At 36.4% G+C, this 24,748-nt stretch overlaps 3 protein-coding genes across 5 annotated transcripts in view; 2 read left to right on the top strand and 1 right to left on the bottom strand.

Annotated features, from left to right (window-relative positions):
- Nucleotides 1–2,820, top strand: part of sos2 (son of sevenless homolog 2 (Drosophila)) — a 20,928-nt gene extending 18,108 nt beyond the window's left edge. The window contains exon 23 of the mRNA XM_073833749.1: nt 967–2,820. Coding sequence (XP_073689850.1) covers nt 967–1,503 — 537 coding nt within the window. The 3' untranslated portion in view covers nt 1,504–2,820. The remainder of the gene's footprint in view (nt 1–966) is intronic.
- LOC141325205 (uncharacterized) lies at nt 2,811–17,192 on the bottom strand. Of its 3 annotated transcripts, none has more exons than XM_073833751.1 (16): nt 17,053–17,192; nt 16,666–16,731; nt 14,174–14,218; nt 13,655–13,819; nt 13,492–13,577; nt 13,245–13,384; nt 12,210–12,257; nt 12,029–12,128; nt 11,793–11,931; nt 11,337–11,441; nt 11,088–11,168; nt 8,618–8,763; nt 8,293–8,481; nt 5,404–6,052; nt 4,913–5,001; nt 2,811–3,178 (listed from the first exon to the last, which is right to left on the bottom strand). In XM_073833751.1, exons 3-16 carry the CDS (start codon nt 14,213–14,215, stop codon nt 3,091–3,093), a joined length of 2,067 nt encoding a protein of 688 aa, XP_073689852.1. In that variant the 5' UTR covers nt 14,216–14,218; nt 16,666–16,731; nt 17,053–17,192; the 3' UTR covers nt 2,811–3,090. The 3 variants fall into 3 exon arrangements, with proteins under 3 accessions (XP_073689852.1, XP_073689851.1, XP_073689853.1); XM_073833750.1 differs by having other exon boundaries at nt 13,245–13,417; XM_073833752.1 differs by lacking the exon at nt 12,210–12,257 and having other exon boundaries at nt 13,245–13,417.
- An 11-nt stretch (nt 17,193–17,203) lies between these two features.
- Nucleotides 17,204–22,903, top strand: cdkn3 (cyclin dependent kinase inhibitor 3). The gene is made up of 8 exons (XM_073833753.1): nt 17,204–17,318; nt 17,961–18,046; nt 18,130–18,185; nt 19,784–19,828; nt 20,480–20,702; nt 21,938–21,969; nt 22,068–22,171; nt 22,267–22,903. Exons 2-8 carry the CDS (start codon nt 17,970–17,972, stop codon nt 22,354–22,356), a joined length of 627 nt encoding a protein of 208 aa, XP_073689854.1. The 5' UTR covers nt 17,204–17,318; nt 17,961–17,969; the 3' UTR covers nt 22,357–22,903.
- The last annotated feature ends 1,845 nt before the right edge of the window (nt 22,904–24,748 follow it).

Raw genomic sequence — 24,748 nt, forward strand, 5'->3', positions numbered from 1 at the left:
TTTCTTACTTAACATGGGTTGGAGCTCCAAAATTTTAACTCTCTAAGTGTATTAGAAAATTTTTTATATAATTTTCTTTCCTTTTTTTTTTTTTTTAAATTTTGCACAAAACATTGTATCGTGGTCTCATATCAAGATATTATAGTATTGTGAGATTCTGAGGTCCTTACATCCCTATTTCAATAACGTTTTTGTGTCATTTCTTTGAAACTACACATGCTACTCATAATTTCAAGAATTTACAACATAGTTACAAACAGCTTTTAACAAAATATTTTAATACAAAATGCAATTTAAATTATTTTATTGTGATTGCTCACCCAAAAATGAAAATTCTGTCATTAATTACTCACCCTCATGTCATTCCAAACTAATAAGACCTTTATTCAATTTTGGAGTTTTTTTGAAGCAACAAGAATACTTTTTGTGCGGAAAGAAACAAAAATAACGAATTTATTCAACAATTTCTTTTCTTCCATGTCAAGTCCCTTCATATGTTTGCAAGAGTAGACATGAGAAACACATCCGTGTGCATTTCCTAAAGTCATTATTTATTTATTTATTTTTTTGCACACAAAGTATTCTTGCAGCTTCAAAACATTACAGTTGAACCACTGATGTCACATGGACTATTTTAACAATGTCCTTACTACCTTTCTGGGCCTTGAAGATGGTAGTTTCGTTGCTTTCTGTGGAGGGTCAGAAAGCTTTTGGATTTCTTAAAAAATATCTTAATCTGTGTTCTAAAGATGAACAAAGGTTTGGAACCTATCATTAATGACATAATTTTCATTTTAGGGTTACTATCCCTATAAATTTGAAAACAGTATTACGAATATCAGAATGTCTTTTGTATTTGATTTGTCCTCCTTCTGCTTTAGATATTTAGTCAGTTTTACAGGCTTTTATCAGTGCATGATGTTGTGCCATCACATTTACACAAGTGCATTCTGTCCTGTCTTAAAGTTGAGTTCCAGGCCTGAAAGTCCTCCCGCCATTCCACCACGACAGCCGCCGCCTCCTCGCCTGCAACCACGTGTTCCAGTGATCAACGGGCCGTCAGACGGGCCGCTGCCGAGCCCCCCGCCCCCTCCGCCCCGCGACCCAATGCCGGACACGCCTCCGCCAGTTCCGCAACGACCACCGGAGATCTTCATCAACTACCCCGTGAACGTGCAGCCGTCTCCAGGAGGCCGTTTCCACTGGGACTTCACCAGCCTGCCCAGCACTCCCAACACCCCTCCCGGCACGCCCTCACCCCGCGCTCCGCCCCCCGGCACGCCTTCTCCACGCGTGCCTCGGCGCCCCTGCACACCCAGTCTAGTCCACCTGCCCCCGCCCACTCCGGCCCCTCCCATCCCACCTCGGCACAACTCCACCCCCGCGTTGCCGAAACTGCCGCCCAAGACTTACAAGAGAGAACTCTCTCAATCCACACACACTCTCTCACAGCCATCCATACACACTCTCTCACTAGTCGACAACAGGGACAGCAACGAATAATAGCATCGCGCACTAGAATACAGACGCGAGTGTGTGTTGTTTTAACAACGTTAACCTGGAACCAGACAATCTGATGCTAATAAACACCTGAAGACGCTCTCGAGGAATGTGATTATCACTCATTTTTCACGCAAGGTCATGTGCTCAGCACATTCACTGATGGAAATGCTGCTCCGAGGCCTTTCACCACCGTCAGACTCTGCTGTGGATGTTTATTTGGTTGCAGGTCAAAGGTCAACCAGGGTTCAACCCGAACACCCTCAGCACGCCTCTCTTCGGTTGCCTTTATCTCACAGCCGTGACCTTGACCAGAGATTGTACCCTTCAGGTGAACTCTTTGACAGAGCTTTTTCCTTACACTATTTAAAGCCAATATGATGTCTTAACTTCTCCCCATCTATTCGTCGATTCATCGCAAGCCTCGGCCCTCTACTTATGCCCCGTGATTTCCACACCAGACTCTTAACGTGCCTTCGATATCAGTACTGAACAAAATGTAAGTGTCCGACAGCATTCGCCTTGACCATGCTTAGAACAAATGTCTAGACAACACCTCCTCCGTTCGTCGTCCGTTTGTGCGCGTGCGCTCCAAGTATTCTGTACAGAGTGACATATCTGCCCTCGCTACTCACCTCGGCGCCGTGGCGGCCCAGTTGCTGATGTATCTACTGACAATCTCAGTCTGAGACCCACCGGATTCACACACTGTTGTAGTGTTTGGTGTGGACCAGTGTCAAGTTTGTGTGTCTTAATAGTGTGCGGTGAGCCTTTTTTGCACTTTAGGGCAGTACTGTTACAGAAGCAGAGGACTCAAACTCACAATCCTGTGACCTTATGACCCTGTCCTGCTAACCCCCGTCCTCTGGGCTGGTCAGGACAACCGTCGGGGCTGTTTTCCAAAACTCACGAACTTTGGGACACGGTGCCACGGTCAGAATGTTCTATTGTAAATCACGCCTCCTGCTCTCATTCAGGTCCGCTCCATCAACCGAACCAGGTCCGTACAGGAAGGGCTTCATCACCAGAGCAATTCCTACTCAATCGACCACGGAAATGGTCTCCGAGGCGATCAGCCATAGAGGGACTGCAGTGTTTTGTAGTGATGTCACATCCTGTATGTGTAGAATCTCATCCTGGCCACTCCCACTGAGATGATTGGTTTGAAGTGTTAGTAATTCCCAAAAACTCACTGTTTGTGTGCGTGTGAGTGTGTGAATTTGTGTGTGTATGTGTATGTGTGAGCATTCAAGGCCTGTAACTGCTTTTGTACCATGTTCTCCATGAGACTCATTAATAAACTCGCAGTCTTATTTTCTACTGAACGTTTTTATTCCTCTGTTTATGTGCATTCGGTTACATCAACGTGTTTATTTCTCTCTGACAGGACAGATCATGCTGGAAGACTTTTGTTGAGTTTAGCTGTCGTGAGGGTGCTGGTTCTTCATGTCAGGTCACAGTGAGGAGAAGTCTGCATTTGTAATCTCAGATTATTACAGTGATTTCATTGGATGAAGTAGAGAAGTTCCCTGTGTATAATTAGTTGCACCAATGCGAACAATATTTATTGTTTGTTGGCATAGGAGTGTTTCAGACTGTGCTGCAGGGTCCTTCGCTATCTTCACTGTCGTGCCACACTGCTTCAGCCCGCTGGACTCCAGACGCTCTGTATGCAGATCTACAACAACATATACACACATTACTACTTTGGAGTGCACTTAACTGGCATTACGCTGTTTTAAGTTTAGCACAGAGATAACTTTGCACATAATTTTATTGACATTTTTATTGGATTTCAGAAATCGTTTGGAATGGCATACTAGGCTCTACAGACATCTCAGATGTATTTGCAGGCTCAGAGGTAAGTGCTGTTGAATATGTAGCTAAACTAAAACTGCAGTTACAACAAAAAAAGGATGATGGTAGAGAATTGTAATCTAAGCCAATTTAAAAATCTATTTTAGAATTTTATCATTACATGCAGTGTCTTGTGCATTTTTAAAAAAAATACTTTAGTTAATTGATTTAAAGTCAGTAAGTTTATTATATATTTTTTATGTGCATAGAAAAATCATTAACATTGCAATATTCTATTTGATGTGAAATTTAATTTACATTTTAAGTATTTTACATACATGGATGGCACCAGCATCCAAAATTAACAGTTTATTAAAAATGCCAAATGCTAAATAAATGGCCTTATGAATAGGAATGATAAACTCACTGTTGTACAAAGACATTTTTTATACAAAATTCCATTAACATTAAACTATGGAAGCCCATTTCTTCCACTGAATAATACATAAAAAAAAAAAAAAAGTAATTGCAACTTTTTATCTCACCATTCTGAGTTGCGAGTTATAAAGTCAACAGTGCATGGTATAAACTCCCAATTCTGAGAAATAAAGTCAAAATTGCAAGATATAAACTTGAAATTGCAAGATAAAAGGCAGACTCAGAATTCTGAGACCATATCAGTCTTTTTTTCGCCCAAAGAATTGGACTTTGTGACTCGCGATTGCGAATTACTCACAATTCTGAGAAAAGTCAGAATTGCGAGATACAAACTCGTATTTGCAAAAAAGTCAGAAGTGTGAGTAATTCCGACTTTATTTCTTGCAATTGCAAGTTTCTATTCCGCTATTCTGTCTTTATAAATCGCAATTGTGAGTTACATCACGCAAATCTGAGGGAAAAAAGTCAGAATTGTGAGAACTTTATTTCTTGCAATTGAGTTTATATCACATTATTCTGACTTTATAACTCGCAATTGTGAGTTTATGTAACACAAATCTGAAAAAAAAAGTCAGAAATGTGAAATACAAACTCGCATTTGCGAGAAAAAAGTCTCAATTTTTAGTTTTTCTCTCACAATTATGACTTGTAATTGAAATGTTCTTGCAAATGAGTTTCTATCCCACTATTCTGACTTTATAAATTGCAATCGTTAGAGAAATTCAGAATTGCGAGATGCAAATTTCTATTTGCTGAGAAAAAAAATGTCAGAATTGTGAGATTAAAAACTTGTATTTGTAAGAAAAAAGTTAGAATTGTGAGTTATCTCATAATTCTGACTTAATTTTTGCAGTTGGGTTTATATACTGCTATTCTATTGCGAACACATTTGTGAGAAAAAAAAAGTCAGAATTGTGAGTAACAAAAGACCTTATTTCTTGCAATTGTGAGTTTATATAAAAAATCAAGAAAAAAATCAGATTTGCTAGATGAAAAATCTGAATTGTGAGGGAAAAACTCACAATTTTCTTTCTTTTTTTTTTTCAGTGGTGGAAACGGGCTTCCATACTAAACTGTTTTTATAATTGAGATTATTAAATGTTCTGTTGTATACTGCACATTTTGGCAGGTCATCCAGGTAGCATGCTATTTCAAATGCAGCCGTAAGTCCACTTACCGTGATTGGTCAGTCTCTTGCTGCTGATTAATGATCTGATTGGTTGAGCTGAAAGACACAGAGTTCTCTTTTGCAGGAGTCACATCAGCCTGAAAGAGAGGTTAGTGTTTCTGTTAGTAATGGTTCATGTGATATTTCAGTGGCTGCATCTGAAATCACATACTTGTCAACTATATAGTAGGCGAGAAATAGTGTGCAAGAAAAGTAGTAGATTTTGAACTATCGTCTCTGATTTGAGTTATTGGATCAGGGCAGCTCTTAAAGTGACAGCAGTCTAATATTCCTGCTGTCTGTTATTCATGTTAATCAAACAACAAGAGAGAAAATCTCTTACTTCTCTTGACTAAATCAATTTTGTAACTTTAAAAGTATCTGCTTAGAAAGTATGCAATTTCAGACAATATTATAAGTGGACCTCAGGGGGACAAAATAGTGAATCAGAATTGTAGGATGCAGTGGGCTTGTGCAGATTTTTGTGTGATGTCTCAAACCTGCAAGTAAGTTGGGTCCCAAATCGGCCGGAAGGCACTGGCGGGGATTCTGTGTGGTTTTGGGGCACGCGTTTTGCCTTGAGCCCCAATGCGAACCTCGGCAGGAATAGGAGCCCGCCTGGGAATCTGCCACGGCATACATACACTTCCCCCCGCCTGCACAGCTGAAGCGTTGTGAGTGTATGAAGGTTTGAGGAGAACTGGAACCTCACTATCCTCTTCATCATCATCCTCATCCTCACGTGCTTCCACTCCCCTGAGCCGATTCAGAGTTTCATCTGGGCTACAGGTCGTTACAGAAGAGAAGTCAAAAACGGATGCGTCGGCCACGTCACAATCTGTGTCTCCGTCATCAAGACGATGTGGCGGAGGGTACAGGTCAGATGTGTATACGCGTCCGTCGAGCCCCGGGGACCCACACACACGCACAGCCAGACCAGCCGAGGAGCTCTGACTCTTGGCAGCAGTCGTGAGGTTTCCCCCGACACCAACAGGTGGCACAGGATTCAGAAAGCGGCCGGGTTCTCTTGGATGACGAGGGAAGGGTATGCAGATGGGACCCGTGTGGCTCTGCCTTGCATTGCCATTCCACATGTACTCTGTGGTCCAGCCACCAGGGGGCAGATCACACATATGCTCACGGCCATTTCTGAGGAGACATTATTGTTTAGTATAGGTAAGAAAAAAATGTAATCCAAATTAACAAATGTTAAAAATTAAATAATTACATTAATCTGACTTCTGATTATGAAATGAAAATGTATTTACAGTTGAAGTCAAAAGTTTACACCTTGCCTTATCTGCAAATTGTTAATTATTTTACCAAAATAAGAGGGATCGTACAAAATGCATGTTATTTTTTTATTTAGTACTGACCTGAATAAAATATTTCACATAAGTCGTTTACATGTAGTCCACAAAAGAAAATAATAGTTGAATTTCTAAAAATTGCCCCTTAATATATACATACACTTGATTCTTAACACTGTTATTACCTGAATGATCTACAGCGTTTTTTTTGTTTGTTTGTTTGTTTTTTGTGTAGTGATAGTTGTTCATGAGTCCCTTGTTTGTCCTAAACAGTTAAGAAAAATCCTTCAGGTCCCACAAATTCTGTTTTGTTTTGTTGTTTTTTCAGCATTTTTGTTTATTTGAACCCTTTCCAACAATGTACACTGAGGGCAACTGAGGGACTCATATGCAACTATTACAGAAGGTTTAAACACTCACTGATGCTCCAGAAGGAAACACAATGCATTAAGAGCCAAGGAAGAAAGAAGAAAAATGTACTCATCTTCATTCTAATGCATAGTTTTTTCCTTCTGGAGCATCAGTGAGAATTTAAACCTTCTGTAATAGTTGCATATGAGTCCCTCAGTTGTCCTCAGTGTGAAAAGATGAATCTCAAAATCATACAGTCATTGTTGGAAAGGGTTCAGATACACACAAATGCTGAAAACCTAAAGTATTTGTGGGACCTGACTATATTTATATTATTAATTCATGTTTCATAAAAAAAAGTTCTAAAAGTACCTATATATTTTATGACATGCTTAAAATATACTGTGATATTATGAAGATGTCATGTTGTTTGAAAAACAAATAATTGCCATTTAGGTTTCCAATACAAATAATCTGTATTTACAGGCTCAAATTGATTTCGTTTAGTGCCGTTTAATACATTTAAATTTGTTACAGTTGCTCAAAATTTTATGCCATTTTTAATACATTGAAGCAGCTGACAAAAAGTCTTAAAACTATAAATTATTTTAAATTCAATTATTTTATTTAATTAATTAATAAAATTAATTAATTATAAATACCTTACATTTTGAGTCATTTTATGCAGACTGCACTGTCAAAGAACAATTTCAACAACAATTCACTGTCAAACGAAGCAAATTTAATATTTTATAGTATACCTAGAACTGTCTATGATTTTAGACTTGTATTACTTTCCAGGTTTAGTAATCACAATTAAATACATTAAATTAAACATTGTTTTATTGGATTTATTCTAAGGGGTTGTTTATACAACATTTTCAGCCAAAAACAGGAAACGTATGTGTTTTGCCTGCCATTTACATGACAACAGTGTTTTGAGGACTGAAAATACAAAACGAAAGCGCTGTCACTGAATTTTATGCCATTTTTTAATACATTGAAGCAGCTGACAAAAAGAAATGCCTTAACTTTACACGTACTGTGAATGTCTTCATACCTGACACGTACTACAATCGTGCATGAAATCACCGTTTTCAAAGATTCCCGTTTTGGGTGTTTACACGGAAATAATAACGTTGCGTTTTCATTCGCGTTTTCAGTCCCCAAAACGTTGTTGTCGTGTAAACGAACAGGCAAAATGCATAAAATGTTTTTGGCTGAAAACATTGTAGTGTAAACGGCCCATTCACCCAAAAATGAAAATTCTGTCATTAATTACTCGCTCTCATGTTATTCCAAACCTCTGTTCATCTTCGGAACACAAATTAAGATACTTTTGTTTAATTCCAAGAGCTTTCTGAGCCTGCATAGACAGCAACACAACTACCACGTTCAAGGCCCAGAAATGTGGTTGTGACTGACACAGAAGAGAAGAAACGGTTGAATAAAGTCGTTATTTTTGATTTTTTTGTGCACAAAACGTATTCTCATAGCTTCATAAGATTACAGTTAAACCACTGATGACACATGGACTATTTTAACAATGTCCTTACTACCTTTTTGGGCCTTGAACATGTCAGTTCCGTTGCTGTCTATGCAGGGTCAGAAAGCTCTTGGAATTCAACAAAAATATCTTAAAATTGTGATTCGAAGATGAACAAAAGTCTTAAAATCTCTTTAATGGTCTTTTTCTTGCTCTAATTTCTGTATAAAACGCTGGAGTACCTTAAAATGCCACTGGGCCGAGGTAGCGTGCGTGAGATGCCAACACGACAGCATTTCCTCTGGTGTACAGTGCTGTCTATGCCTGCGCCCGCTGTGACGCTGGCTGTATCCGCGTTAGTGTTGGCACAGTACTTGGTAAAAGCGGAAGGGCCACAGTCGGGGCTCTCGGCACAGCACCTGTTTCTCAAACTGCAGACACACTAAAATTAGCATCAACCACCTGCCACAAAAGCCAGTTTCATTTCAAACAGAATAGTACAACAGTAAAATTCACACTTCCTGAAGCTTTACGTGACAGACAGACAAACTAAATAATAAGACTGACCCTTGTTCAGACCCCACCCCCTCTTCGCATGGCCCCGCCTTCGCTAAGGTCATGTGACAGCTTGTGCAGAGGTCCCACAGCACCCGCTCGCTCTCCTGTAGTGAACACCAGTCGGCATGTCCAGCGCCAGAACTGCGTAACAGAGCCTGGTGGAATTAGGACGTAGAGTAGAAAAGATGCAGGTTTTTGTAGCAATAATGAAAATTAAAATCAATTATAAAATATCAGACTGCATTTTTAGGAAGATACATGTGCTGAACTGCTTGGACTACTTGAACTTGCACTACTTAGTGCAGACAGTAGTGCAGCAGTGTGCAAAGCAGACCTATGGTGGCATGAGTTCAGCAATGCGGTAATGCCATCTGGACCCTGCTCGACTGTGCTGTAGCATTCATTGCCGACTCGTGGTCTACAACCCCAGTGTCACGTCCAGCCTCACGTTTTCCATAATTTTATGTTTAGAGGTTCAAAAGTATCTTGACCTAAATTCAACACAACATCAGCTGTTTAACTGAGTCGGGTTATACATTTCAGCAGTGACTGAAACTGACCATTCTTGAACTCTGTTGACTGTGTCTATGTCATGCTGTCGATCCCCATAGAAAATGATTGACTCGTCTCTCACTTAGTAAAAAAAACTACTAAAAAACAGTTTGCAGTAATATACTGACAGTGGAAGCTCAACAAATACAATGTATATAGTACTTTTTAAAGGTCCCATATTGTACACATTTCTGGAGGTTTATTTTAGTTGTTGATCTCCTTAAGAATATATATTTGCGGTATAAGTGCCAAAATCCATCTCAATATATTTTTACAGCTCCTTTTTTAGGAGCTCTGTCAAAAACAGGTCGATTTTGGCCCATCTAATTAATATTCATGAGCCTCTCTTCTGATTGGCCTGTTGTTTTCTGAGTGACGCGCAGCCGGTCATGTACGCTTTAGCCGAGCCCAGAGCCATAGAGAGAGCCTAGCCTGCTGATACTCAACAGGATATTTCAGAATGATCATTAATGTTTTTTCTTTTTCAAACACCGAATGCAGTAAGCTACATAACTGTTGTTTTAGTAAAGCCCCTTTCACAATGCGCGCTGATTCTGGAAAATTACGGAAACGAGCGCTGTGTGAACAAAAGCCAGAACCATAAAGGCAGTGTTGTAGTGATGATGCAAGTTATCATGCGACTCTTCACGATGAAAAAATACGTGCAAAGTGGAATGAAGCGGCGATCAGACAGAGCCAGCTCCGCACTATCAGCGCTATTTTCTCTTGTGGACTATATGTAAATGTCTTTTATGTAAAATATCTTATTCAGGTCAGTACTAAATAAAAAATAACATGCATTGTGTATGATCCATTTTATTTTGGTAAAATAATTAACAATTTGCAGATTCTGCAGGGTATATGTAAACTTTTGACCTCAATTGTATATGAGATCTGAAACTAATATCAGCTGTTTTATCATTGCGTAAATCAGATTGTTTTATTACTAAATGTTTACAAAATGTTTTTAAATTATTTTCTGTATGATTATAATGTTCATATGATCCAATGATTATAGATTGCCAGACCCAGAGTTTACAATCACTCTTTTTTTCCTGTGAAAATCTCTGCTGTACATAAAACAAACACATCAGTATTAAGGCATGTTCACTATTAAGGCTATTAAGTTCATGCATCTAGAATAGTCTCAACAAAAGGATTTACACCTTTACAGATCAAAGTAACAAGCAATGTGTGTGTTACTGTTAACATATTTTTCATTCATTTATATCAAGTTTATTCTGCAAGTATGTATAGAAGCCTGTTTATGCCAATGAATAAAAAATAAAGGTAGTGTGACTTTTTCTCACAATTGTAAGTTTATTTCTTGCATATTGACTTTTTTTCTCAGAATTGTGAGACAAAAACATGCAATTCTGAGTTTTTTCTTAGAATTGCAAGTTGTAAAGACATAAACTCGCAATTCTGATAAATAAGCCCACAATTTTGTCTTTTTCTTGCAAGTTTATATCTCACAATTGTGACTTTTTTTCTTATAATTGCGATTATATCACACAGTTCTGACTTGATAACACGCAATTGTGAGTTAAGTCAGAATTGTGGGATATAAACTCGCAATTCTTAAAACATATCAGTCCCCCCCCCCCCCCCCCAGTCTTGTTCTCCCCCTCCACTGGACTCAAAAAAGTCAGAATTGCGAGTTTGTATCACACAAGTCAGAATTGCAGGATACAAACCTGCATTTGCAAGAAAAGTCAAAATTGTGAGAAAAAGTCAGAATTGTGAATTTATATTTTGCGATTCTGACTTTATAACTAGCAAATGCAAGTTTATATCTTAACAGTTCTGAGAAAAAGTCATAATTGCGAATTTATCACACAATTCAGAGAAAAAAAATCTGAACTGTGAGATAAAGTCGCAATAATATTTTTTTTAAATTTAGTGGCAGAAACAGTATGCGACTCACCTGTATGATGTTCAGGTATGTGTGGATGCGTGAAACAGGAGCGAATAGTAGTGAAAGCAGTCTGAAGCTCTCTTTCTCCTCCTAGCAGAAAAACATAAGCACATGAAACCAATATTTTGCAAAAGTAAAAATCAATAGATTTGTACATGCACATATATATATAATATATATACTACTGCTGAGCTAAACACAAAAAAGTCATTACTGTGTGCTTAGGCATCTATCATAACATGAAACAAGAAAATTTGCCTGTGTGTTTTGTGGACTGCTGTTGGGTAAAGTTGTGCCGATCTCTGTTTTCAGGATATTTCCCAGACTGGCAGCGTATCCGAGATAGGCATCAGAGAAAGTCTTCTGCAAAAGGACAACAATAAACCTTTTAAAAACAGTAATATTATATTAACATCATATTGATACAATTTAAAAGAACTGTTTTATATTTTAATACATTTTAAAATGTAATTTATTCCTGTGATCAAAGCTGAATTTTCAGCATCATTACTCCATTCTTTAGTGTCACATGATCCTTCAGAAATCATTCTAATATGCTGATTTGCTGCTTAAGAATGTTGAAAACAGTTGTTTGATTAATAGAATGTTCAAAAAAACATTCTATATTATATTTTTGTAACAATGTAAATGTCTTTATTGTCACTTTTGATCAAATTAATAAGAGAAAACATTAGTGGTAGTAAATGGTATTACATTGTTCTGTCCAGTGAGATTGAGGAAAGCATCCCCAGCAGCACAGCTTCTCTCATCCGTGGTCAGTCGTTCCTCTAGGGTGTTGCGGAACAGCAGGTGGCGCTGTAGCATCTGATCAATATGCTTTACAAACGCCACACTGTCTCAGAAAAACACAAAGACAATTGTTATAGTGCATAGTACAGTCGGCGATAAAGAGATTGCATGAAATAGTGATAATGTTTGCAGTTCTCTACTTTTGCTCAGCAGATTTGTATTTCTCATAGAGCTGATTCAAACTAGACACATAATCGCGTTCAGACTGCAACAGCATCTCCACCACACCCCGCCTCCTGCCTGACACAAAGACACAGAGAGACATGAGGATCCACATGTGAATACTGAGCAGTTAAAAGGCTAGGAGAACAGATTATTTACCCCGTCGTAGGCAGCTGTGCGTTACATGGGAGGAAAGAGAATCTGCACCTGAAACAGGAGGATTATTCATATTTACTTTTCCTCATTTAATTCCTACCATTTATTATTTATTATGCAACATTTTATTTTATACAGTTGAAGTCAAAAGTTTACAAACACCTTTCAGAATCTGCAAAATGTTCATTATTTTACCAAAATAAGAGGGATTACACAAAATGCATGTTATTTTTTTTATTTAGTACTGTCCTGAATAAGATATTTCACATAAAAGATGTTTACATATAGTCCACAAGAGAAAATAATAGTTAAATTTATAAAAATGACCCAGTTCAAAAGTTTACATACACTTGATTCTCAATACTGTGTTGCTATGAATGATCCACAGCTGTGTTTTTTAGTTTAGTGATAGTTGTTTATGAGTGCCTTTGTCCTGAATAGTTAAACTGTCTGCTGTTCTTCAGAAAAGTCCTTCAGGTCCCACAAATTCTTAGATTTTTCAGCTTTTTTGTGTATTTGAACCCTTTCTAACAATGACTGTATGATTTTGGGATCCATCTTTTCACACTGAGGACATATGCAACTATTACAGAAGGTTCAAAAGCTCACTGATGCTTCAGAAGGAAAAAAAACATGCATTACGAGCCAGGGGTGTAAACTTTTGAACAGAATGAAGATGTGTATATTTTTCTTATTTTGCCTAAATATCATTTTTTTATTATTATTATTATTTCGTACTGCCTTCAGAAGCTACTTACATGTTTTCCAGAAGATAAAATAAGTTCCATTTACCGGCTCTTCGTTTCTTCTTCTGAAGCATCAGTAAGCGTTTGAACCTTCTGTAATAGTTGCATATGAGTCCCTCAGTTGTCCTCAGTGTGAAAAGATGTATCTCAAAATCATACAGTCGTTGTTGGAAAGGGTTCAAATACACAAAAATGTTCAAAAACCAAAGAATTTGTGGGACCTGAAGGTTTAACTGTCCCTCTTAATTTTTTATGTTTTTAACGTTTTTTTACCCATTAAATGAAAGCTCACCTATATTCTGTCTGGCCCATTGCCACACCTTTAATCCCTGCAGGTAACAGTGTATGAAGAAATCTCCGCTCACAGGTGAAAGGGGAGGAGCCTCTGCCGCACCATTACTCTGTCCAGCATTACTGTCATCCAATCCATTACTGCATTCACACATAAACGCATCAGCACTCGCACTGTAACACAGTTAGTCATATTTCAAATGCAAATTTGTGCATGTCAGCATGTGTGTGTGTTTGTGTGTGTTTACCTTTCTCCTTCTGGATTCTCTGGTGGTTTTCTCTCTTGTGTTTCACAGAGTTGACGAAACTGACAACGTACTTCCTCCAGCTCCTCCTAAAGAGACACACATGAAAACATAACTTGGACAGACACATACAGAACAGATTTACAAGACAGGTGTCTGATCTCACCTTGAGGGACAGCACCAGACTCTCTAGGTGAAGGGCGCGCTTGTTGCAGCCATGTCTTGTGTCCTCCAGCTGGCTCTGCAGCTCAGTGTCTCCCTGCTGAATCTGATTCAGCTCCAGCAGCGCACGAGAAAACCCTGCCCGCAACTCACACACCATGCCCTGAACCTGAACACAAGACATCAAGTAAGAATGAATAGTCAATGTAGATTTTAAATCATGCACTGACAAAGAACAATTTCTAATTAGTGTAACATTTTAGAGTATAGCTAGAAATTTCCATTATTTAAAAACTTGTTTAAAAACCCACGACTGTTCAGGCCTTTGTAATCACAAGTAATTATACACACTAACCCAAAAAGTCTTTTTAACAGACTTTTAAACATTCAAACTTTTTAAACCTGTTGAAGAAAGTCAGTGTGTGTGTGTGTGTGTGTGTGTGTGTGTGTGTGTGTGTGTGTGTGTGTGTGTGTGTGTGTGTGTGTGTGTGTGTGTGTGTGTGTGTGTGTGTTTGTTTGTTACCTTAGAGATCTCTCTCTCCAGTTCTCCCTCATGAGATTTCATTTTCTGTGTGAGGATACACAAACATCATTCAACACACAAAGGTTCGTCTCAAAGGTTCGTAAGCATTCTCTGTGGAGAGGCTTTATTTTGCAGATGACCGCTGAGAATTATGTAGGTGTAGTAAGATGCACAACAGTTCAGTTTTTATGTCTTGACGCTTGAAAAGGCATGCTCCTAATCGGACTATAGTTTCTTTTTCACGGACACGATTACATAATATTTACACAATAGCAATAAATTATATATAATTTATTGATTCTCCCTAATTCCACTTTTTCGTATTGTTTTTACCATGTATTTATATGTCCTTGGAAGGCTTTTGTCTTTCAAACACATTAAAATGCACAATTTCACAAACTTGTTTTGTGATCTGGTCCTCGTTTACCTAACATATTTACTTTAAGTACCCCTGATATTTTCTAATAAATATTTTAATAATTATGGATCACATTGTTCATGTTTCTCTAACATTGGTTATGGTCACTTGACATGCAGGTAAAAAAAAAAAAAAATATATCTTTTTTTTGTAAGTGTTTTATTTATTTTTTTATTTTTTTAATTATTAAACGTTTCATTAAAAGTTTCTTCATAAACCCCAGTTTTGGAAACCTTGATGTAATATAGTTAGGGCAGGGCAATGATTAATTGTGTTTAATCGCATCCAAAATAAAAGTTTTGTGTACATTTATAATGTATATATAAATACATACGCATGCATGTATATATTTAAGAAAAATATGCTATGTTTATATATTAAATATATTTGTGTATTATATAAAAGTAAAAATATACATGTAAATATTTTCAAAATATATACTGTATGTGTGTGTCTTTATATAGAGAGATGGGTAAATTACCTACAAATTGTAATCCGTTACTGTTTCCTAATTACATGACAAAAACTGTAGTTAATAATGTAATCCATTACATTACATATTTTAGGTAATGTAATCAGACTACTTTTTTTAGATTACTTTTGACCTAATTAGTTTATCACATTGATACAAATAGGATAATCTTGTACCATATTGATATAAAAAATACAAAGAGTAAGAAAATATATTCCATTTGTTGTTATTAACAACATGAAGTTCATTAAACGAGTTTAATGAAAAGCCAATAATCAATTAAATCATAAAAAATAGTAAACAAAAATAAATAATTTTAAAATCAATCAAAATAATAAAAACGTACTAAAAAAACGAAATATTTTATTTGTTTACCTGCATGTCACGTGACCATAACCAACATCAGAGAACCAATGAACATGCAAATGTGATATTTAATTATTAAAATATTTATTTGATATCTCAGGGGTACTTCAAGCAAATATGCGAAAGAGGATCAGATAGCAAATAAGTTTGTGTTTAAAAGACAAAAGCCTTCTAAGACAGAAATAATTGGTTAAATGACCAATTAAAATAAAAATCAGTGTTCAGCAGCAGTACTTGTTGCAATTTTAAAACACTTCATAAACCTGAAATTATTTTTGTAAATCAATGGTCAAATGCAGTGTCGTCACCTGACTATGACTGATCTTTGTGTGAATGTCTACAAAACATGGAAGACTTTCTAAATGTGTATAAGCAGTAGGCTATTTTAGAAAATAAAATTTAAAAGCTGAAAAAAAGGAATTAGAGAGAATCAATAAATTATTAATAATTTATTGCTATTGTTTCAATAATATGTAATCATGTAATCCATTAAAAAGTAACTGTAGTCTGATTACGAGTATTTTAAAATGTCATTTAATCTAATTACAAATACTTAATTTTTGGAATCTGATTACATAATCACCAAGCTCTTTTAATATATACATAATAAATATTATAATAAATACAATATTATATAAACAAGACTTTTATTTTGGATATGAATAATCGGGATTAATCGTTGGCCGGTACTCTATATAATGCACTCCATGTTGCTAATAACAACAAATGGAAAATATTTTTTTTACTGATTTCTATTTTTATATCAATATGGTACAAGATTATCCAATTGAAATCAATGTGATAAACGAGAAACATCAAAAGTAATCTAAAAGTAATCCGATTACCTAAAATGTGTAATGGATTACATTACTAATTACAATTTTTGTCATGTAATTTGGAATCAGTTACGGATTACAATTTGTAAGTAATCTACCCAACCCTGCCAACAAGCTAGTCACTACAAAAAGAGTAAACTGCATCATCTTATACACATTTTTAAGAGGTTAGTCACCTAAGGGGGTGTTTCATAAAACAAGTTTACCATATAAGCCAGGCTTATTTAAGGCAAATCAAGTGACAGTAAGTCAGACTGACTTAAATAAACCTGGTTTATTTGGTAAACTTGTTTTATGAAATACCCCTCTGAAGAATAGTAAACCATGATCAACGTGTCCATTAAGCAAATTAGTCATTACTACAGAATGGGTTGTGAGACTGAAACCAAGGCGCTTTTACCTAGAGCTGGTCGCCCTGTCAGCGAATCCCAGGTGGGGGAAAAGATACCTGCCAAAGAGCTCCACCCTACACCAGACAGTGAAAAAAGATTTATAAATATTTTCTTTCTATTTTCTCATAAGTATTTTTATAATCTTATATTTTCCTAATACAGTCTTGTATTACACATGTAGGCTAACTAACGACGCATCATTACACAAAAGTAAATAAAAATGCAGTAGCCTATTCAACAACACACTTTTAATAATGCTAAGGCAAACTAAGGCAAGTATTATTAATATTAATACTAATAGTAAGAAATTCATATATATATATATATATATATATATATATATATATATATATATATATATATATATAGACCGTATATGCAGCGTGCTGACTTACCAGAAAGAAAATCTTCAAGATTTCTTTTTAAGTTTGAATGTTATTCCATTTCTTTGACATAGTGACGACCTCATGTTTTTGTAGTTCAGTGTCTAACGTTATCCCTGAGCTCTCGTGTCCCGGTGTCCGGTCTATCTGGTGTCGTGCACTGCGTCTGTTTGACTGCGGGAGCAGAGGAGGAACAGAACACGGACTGCGCACAGTCAGCAAAAGAGCAGTTTTTCGGCTGATTAGAGCTCCGTTTGACTTACACTCAAATATCAGAGGTAATGTATCAAGATAATTATTTTAACTTGAGTCACAATATTTTATTTAATAGCCCAGATATTGTCTGTTTGATTACATCTCTGAAAAAGAATAAATGCGTACATTGTAGTAGTAGCCCACTCGGAAAAAGCTGAAAACTGTAGGAGCTTACGTCTCATTAATATGTAATTCTCAGATTAAGCGAAACTGCGCAGAGGGCGTGTCTTCTACAAACAGAGGTGTGGTTTTCGAACATGTTCGATATGATTGGACGAGTCCTTTAAGTATGTTTTAAAATAGCTGCGCATGCGCATTGTGAAGCGGTGTGTCGGTGAGTTCGGTTGTTGATTCTCTCTGTTGCTTACAAACTTTATGTTTCTATGTAGCATTTTAAAGCTTCGTTTGAATAATTTCGAGGTGTCGAGTGCGTAAATAGAGTTAGTTATGCAAACGAGAATATATATGCACCTGCTAATAATGTCTCATAGCATATTATACTTTTATTTCTCATAAATTTACATTGAAATCTAAATTTTTCACGTGATAAGCAAAGCCATCAGAAGAAGCTAATGTTTGGATATTAGTTTCACATTTCAGCTCTCATGTGTCAGTGTCTGGGTTGATTAATGATCTTGGTGTCATTACACTTGTGTGTATGGTAGACTGGGGCAATGAGGACAAGTGAGTTTGATTCATCTGACGAAGAGGACTTTGGTGAAGTGGAAGCAACACCTTTTCAGATCTCATGGTGAGAAAAACATACATATACATACTCAAAAGCTGAAGGAATTTTCATAGATTGAGAGTGATTTGTGGTGTGTGTTTTGCCAGGTTGTCTCTGTCAGTGGTGGAGTGTTCCCAGTCCCTTGGCATTTGTTCCTTACCTGGTAAAATTAATGAATTAATTATGGCTCTTTTTGCTTTGTGTGTTGATTTCATAAATATTAAAGGGATAGTTCACCCAAAAATGAAAACTACCCCCATGATTTACTCACCCTCAAGCCATCCTAGGTATATATGACTTTCTTCTTTCAGATGAATACCATCAGAGTTATATTTAAGAAATGTACTGGCTCTTCCAAGCTTTATAATGGCAGTGAATGGGTGTTGAGATTTTAAAGAGCCGTAAAGTGCATAAATACATCATAAAAAGTACTCCACACAGCTCAGGGAGTTAATAAAGGCCTTCTTAAATGAATTGATGGGTTTGTGAAAAATATCCATATTGAAAGCTTTATAAATCGTAATCTAACGTTATATGTGGGTTCATGAGAGAGTGGTGTTCCAGCAGATGCTGAAGGACTTAATGTAGTGTAAGCTCCAGAAAGAAGTGATGAATGTGGAAGCGCAGAGGAGAGAGCAAAACCATTCACAAATTAGAAGTACAAAATGAGAATTTGTAAAGAAAAATGTTGAAGTATTTCGATATAAGCCAAGAGGAGACTGGTTTTCCTTTGCTTTAAAAAAAAAACTAGGTTCTCAAGAGATTACAGTATTCTCACCAGAGCTTACGCTACGCCTACATCTTACGTGGCTGGGACGCCACTCTCTCGTGAACACGCATACAACAGTTCACAGGAGCTAGAGATTACATTTGTGACCCTGGACCACAAAACCAGTCATAAGGTTAAATTTTACAAAACTGAGATATATAAATCATATGAAAGCTCAATAAATAAGCTTTCTATTGATGTATGGTTTGTTAGGATAGGGCAATATTTAGCCGAGATACATCTATTTAAAAATCTGGAATCTAAGGGTGCAAAAAATCAAAATACTGAGAAAATCACCTTTAAAGTTGTCCAAATTAAGTTCTTAGCAATGCATATTACTAATCAAAAATTACATTTTGATAGGTTTACAGTAGGAATTTTACAAAAAATCTTCATGGAACATGATCTTTACTTAATTTCCTAATGATTTTTGACATAAAAGAAAAATCTATAATTTTGACCCATACAATGTATTTTTGGCTATTGCTACAAATATACCCCAGCGACTTAAGACTGGTTTTGTGGTCCAGGGTCACATTTTATAAAGTTTTAAATATGGATATTATTAAACCCCTGGAGCCATGTGGAGCACTTTTTATGATGGATGGATGGATGCACTTTTTAAAATCTCAACCACCATTCACTGTCTTTATAAAGCCTGGACATTTTTTTGAAATACCTTTTGATTGTATTCATCTGAAAGAAAGTCATATATACCTAGGATGGCTTGAAAAAGAGTAAATCATGGGGCAATTTTAATTTGAGGGTGAACTATCCCTTCAATAAACATTTTCTGCTAGACCTGCACAATTTTGTTGATAAAATAAAAATTACAATACTAATACTAATTTAAACCAAACTGAAAACACTGGTTCATGAGCTACTTGTGTGTAAATGAAATACAGTGTCATGGTTTACCCTGAATAATCGCCATAATAAGCCATAACATGTTGTTTTTATTTTAATCATGAAGACCCAATTTCTCATTTCAGGATGCAAATACAAAGAAACCAGAAGAAATCTGCAGAAAGATGTTGGTGAGTGTAGCTGACATGCACACATACAGTTCACACACAGTAATGGTCTAAACCGGTGGTTCTCGACCGAAGGTGAGGCCAAAACAAAACAAATGAAAATCCATGGTATGTAGGCACAAATACTTGTCAGTTAGTTAAAGGTTGTCAAATTAGTAGGATTCAGACATTGAGAAGTGCTTTGGCATCCTCTGATCCTCAAAAAAAAAAAAAACACCCAGACTCATGAAATCAAAAAAGGACAATTCTTCATTAATTTTAATACATATTGCAGCAGTAAACAAATGACAACAAACGGACGAAATTTGTTTTTGTTTTTCATGATCAAGAAGCTGTTTTGTTTGAATATAAATCACAATAGGCAAGAAAATATCACAATTTCCATTTCATGTCAACTTTAAATATGAGTTTATTTGCATAAGTATGGTTTGTGCCAAAAATGTTTGAACAAACCAGGTTAATTTTCCTATTCAGTCTATGCCATGTTGTTTTTGCATTTAGCAGGGCCTGTTTGTAGTTCTATTAATACATTTTAGCATTTGGATGTTTTAAGGATATTTTTGTTTCCTTCAGTACAATATATATTTTTTACACTGTTTTGGTTCACCACTTGATGTCCTGACTGATTAATCTGCTGTGTGTGTTTGTGTGTAGCTGAGATGTGTGATCAGGGTGTGGAGGACGTGTTTGTGTTTTGTACCAGAGGAGAGCTGGTGCGCTACAGGGTGCCATGTCTGTTAGAGGTTTATTCTCAGAATGGACTCCGAGTGCACTACCTCCCCTTCCCAGACGGCTGCGCTCCAGAGCTTTCTCAATGCAGCTGCATTCTGGAAGAACTGCAGGACTGCCTGCAGAATCAACGCAGGACTGTCATACAGTAAGAACACACTCAGTTACTTTAAGGGCATTTTTCATAAGCTAAAGAAATGTGATCAGTTTACCTTTATAACAAATTTAACGGAACCATTTTTAACAAATATATTTTTGTAATTTATTTAAAATAAAACATTAAAAATGTAAATAAATGTTAACACATTAACACAATACATTTTCAGCAGTGATGCACTGAATTAATGTCAAACGTGACAGAAAATACACTACCAGTCAAAAGTTTTTGAACAGTAAGATTTTTGATGTTTTTTGAACGTGTCTTCTGCTCACCAAGCCTGCATTTGATCGAAAGTACAGCAAAAACAGTCAAATTTTGAAATATTTTTACTATTTAAAATAACTGTTTTCTATTTGAATATATTTTAAAATGTAATTTATTCCTGTGATTTCAAAGCTGAATGTGTAGCATCATTACTCCAGTCTTCAGTGTCACATGATCCTTCAGCAATCATTCTATTCTGATTTGCTGCTCAAAAACATTGTTGAAAACAGCTAAGTAGAACTTTCTCAGGTTTTTTGATAAATAGAAAGTTCAGAAGAACAGCATTTATCTGAAATAGAAATCTTTTGTAACATTATAAATGTCTTTATCATCATTTTTGATCAATTGCAGGGCTTAAAGTATTCCGGCACTGTGCCGGATCTCCGGCGTGCGGCCGTGAGGGAAAAAAATATATATATTTTAGAGCCTGCGCATGTGGTTTAATATTTTCGAGACAATTTATTTCACCTACCAATCATATGAGAGGAATGCAGCTTTAACTAACGTTACAAGCCTATCAGAAGCAGAGAAGGGCGGGTCCTTGCAACACAGAATGATTGACACCCATACGTCAATGTCACATTAGCGTTGTCAGAGAAAAAAAAATGGAGCACATTTTTATTTACTTTAACCCCTGCAATTGTAAAGCATCCTTACTAAATACAAGTATTACTTTCTTTAATCCCCCAACAGCAAATCAGCATATTTAACTGATTTCTGAAGGATCATGTGACACTGAAGACTGGAGTAATGATGCTGAAAGTTTAGCTTTAATTACAGGAATAAATTGCATTTTAAAATATAAATAGTTATTTTAAATAGTAAAAATGTTTTAAAATTTTTTTTTTTTTTTTTTTTTTTTTTTTTTTACTGTACTTTGGATCAAATAAATGCAGGATTGGTGAGCAGAAGATATATATAACATCAGATTTTAATTGTGTGGTTTTATTCCTCTACAGTTGTTATGGAGGCCTGGGACGCTCAGGGTTAAGTAAGTATTAAATGCTCAAACAGGTTTCAGTGTTATGATTAATGTTAGTCCCGTGTGTGTGTGTGATTAAGAGTTTAACCTATGCTGCAATGTCACAGTTGCTGCATGTTTGCTGCTGCAGCTGTCTGTCTCCATGACACCCAGTGCTGCTCTGGAGATCCTGAGGGAGCTGAGAGGAGGTGGAGCCATTCAGACTGTCAAGGTAAGAGGCAACATCCAGAAACCTAAATGCACCATTTCCTCTAACCGGACAGCTAATCTGTTAATAATGATGCCTTCTCATTTGTCTCCTAATAGCAATACAACTTCCTTCATGAGTTTCGGGAGAAGTTTGAAGCATATCAAGAAACCAAAGAGCGTCTTTCAGAGAGATCAGTGTCCAGATGATCAACCTGACATCCAGATCCAAAAGACAAATTACTTGCTCTGTGGATTTTCTCTACTTTGATTATGAATGCATTTGTTTCTTTTCTGATGGCACTTTAAAAATTCTGTATTTTTATAGGTCGATCTAGTGATATTGTGCTTAATATATAACTTTAACTTTGCAATTAAATGAGTCTTGTCCAGTAAGTGAGTCTTAAAGGTACAGGAAGTGATTTCCCAGAAACAATGTTGAAAATTGTAATTAACACCCAAACAAAACAAAATTGTGTGAATATTTGCTATCTGTCTGTTCTGTGTGTGCTAAAACAAATTGTGTTTGTGCAAAGTCCTGGCTATGTAAATAGGAGGAAAATAAAGTGGATTAAACCAATCAGAACTAGCACCACAACACTCTTGTAGCCAATCAGCATTTGTTGCCAAGTCTGCCTTTTTCTTGCGGAGTGGGCTGTTTTAACAATGTTGCCACATGTTGTTTTAATGTCCAAGGGTTGAAGCGACCCCAACAATGTGATATTTAGCCCCTGGAATGCGAATTTTTTCCCGGGGGGCCCCACCAAAAAAGTGTATTTTACCTGCCGAAACGAAATTGTCCCTTTGCAAAAAACCTGCCCCCCGTAGTTACTGTTGCTATGTCTGACAAACAATGCTGTTCTCACACAGTGATAAATACAAGGTCTAAGCTTCAAAACTTTTTTTTTTAAATTCAATTCGTGATAGATCACTAGTTTCTCTTTATAGATATAAATGTTAAAAAATTTGGATATTTTGGACATTCCTCAAATAAATATTAATATATATAGCCTACATGTTGATACATTACTTGCCTTTTACTTTTAGAGATTAAAAACTATAGTCTGTTCATTTTGCTGTTGATCTATGAAGCAAACTGGTTGGTAAGAAAGGGGGCATTTTACCCCACTGCTGGGGCAAAATGCCCCCTTTGTACAAAAATATGTTCAGTCAAAATACTAATTAATTATGAAGGCTGAGCAATTTTAATATTTGGTGAATAACTCCTGCCATAGTTACTCAAAACAGGGATGGCAATTCTAGTCACATTTATGTTTTGTTTCACTGTAATGTCACATCCAAATTTCCCAGTAGTAAATAACACTTGAGAGGCCGTTCATGTCCAATTTCCGATTAGGAAACTAGTATTTGTGATCTGAATTTGTTTGTCGGACAAAATGGCGGTTTCGGCGTTATGATTGGTCAGATCACCTGTCAATCAAGCTGTTTAGCAATTGGTCCGCTGTTTTGCTGTGAAAATCTGGCAACCCTGGAGGCTGGAGCTAGAGCAAGCGGTAGATTTGACTAGACTAGAGAAAGAGATGGCTGAGACATTACCAAGAGAAAAGAGTCAGAGTTCAGTGGAAAAAGGAGGCTTAGAATTAGGCAAACTCTAGGAACCGCGTTAAAATACGAAAAGCGTAGGAGAGACGTTAGAGAGCGGGAAGTCGAAAACTGACGCCGAGGTTGATTTGTTTGTTTCGATACGTGAGTAACATTGGTTTTGCTACATTTCACAAAAACAATACATACTGTTGTGATATATTAGCTATAGTGCTGTTGAGACAGTTATGGGTGTAATGGTAATTGGTAATTAAAACATTAATTTAGGCTGACGACGCTGTCTTAATGAGCCAGCCGTGTGAATTAGGGGGGCGGATAAATGAAGGGAGGTGTGTTTGTTTGGGCGTCGGTTTCTAATATCAACAGTATTTCTCAGTAATGGCCTAGTGCCTAAACTAGAAACAAAATGTTGTCTGCATTAATGCTGACCAGTTGGTCAAATTAATAGCAGTGTTTATTTTTGTGTCTGGGAGACCATTATGTTGCTTATGAGAAGTGAGATAATTTGGATGGTGAGTTAAGTCATTATGCAGCTGTTGGCAATAATTCTTGGCGATTCTTTTCTATCTATCAGTCAGGATATCTAAATAATATTATCTATGTTTTGCAACAATTACCTATCAAGTTAACCCAGGTAACAAGATCCAAACCTTTAATTTAAACAGAGAAATACTAATCATACAAATAATTGCAATTTTGTTATACTGAATGAAGAAAAAACGTGGAAGTAAGCATATGGGCGAGACTTCTGGTTAATTAGAGAATAGCAATATGCAGTAAAAAGGTAAACTGTTTGCATTACAAACTAGTGTTTTCATAATTAAGATAATACATTAAAATAATATGGTAAGACACCAATTTCCAATATCAAGCAGCAAAACAAGCTATTTTGTACAGCTAAAAATAGCTGGACAAGGATAAAACCAGAAGCCATGCACATTAAATTTACAAATCGCTGTGTCCACTCTTACAGGAAAAACAAGTTGGATATATTTCAACATAAGTTCGCTACATGAAAATAAAGTATGACTAATAAAGC

This window comes from Garra rufa, chromosome 2 (genome assembly GCF_049309525.1).
Source record: "Garra rufa chromosome 2, GarRuf1.0, whole genome shotgun sequence".
Taxonomy (NCBI): Eukaryota; Metazoa; Chordata; class Actinopteri; order Cypriniformes; family Cyprinidae; genus Garra; species Garra rufa.

Bases quoted from the DNA above. Each gene is read 5' to 3' on its own strand.
- LOC141325205 (XM_073833750.1), bottom strand. From the start codon at position 14,215: ATGAAATCTCATGAGGGAGAACTGGAGAGAGAGATCTCTAAG. The intron at 12,258-13,244 runs GTGAGCTTTCAT...CTCCTGTTTCAG, and splicing joins ATGGGCCAGACAGAATATAG to GTGCAGATTCTCTTTCCTCC. The intron at 11,442-11,792 runs GTAATACCATTT...GTCCTTTTGCAG, and splicing joins ATCTCACTGGACAGAACAAT to AAGACTTTCTCTGATGCCTA.
- cdkn3 (XM_073833753.1), top strand. From the start codon at position 17,970: ATGAGGACAAGTGAGTTTGATTCATCTGACGAAGAGGACTTTGGTGAA. The intron at 18,186-19,783 runs GTAAAATTAATG...TTCTCATTTCAG, and splicing joins TGGCATTTGTTCCTTACCTG to GATGCAAATACAAAGAAACC. The intron at 22,172-22,266 runs GTAAGAGGCAAC...GTCTCCTAATAG, and splicing joins GAGCCATTCAGACTGTCAAG to CAATACAACTTCCTTCATGA.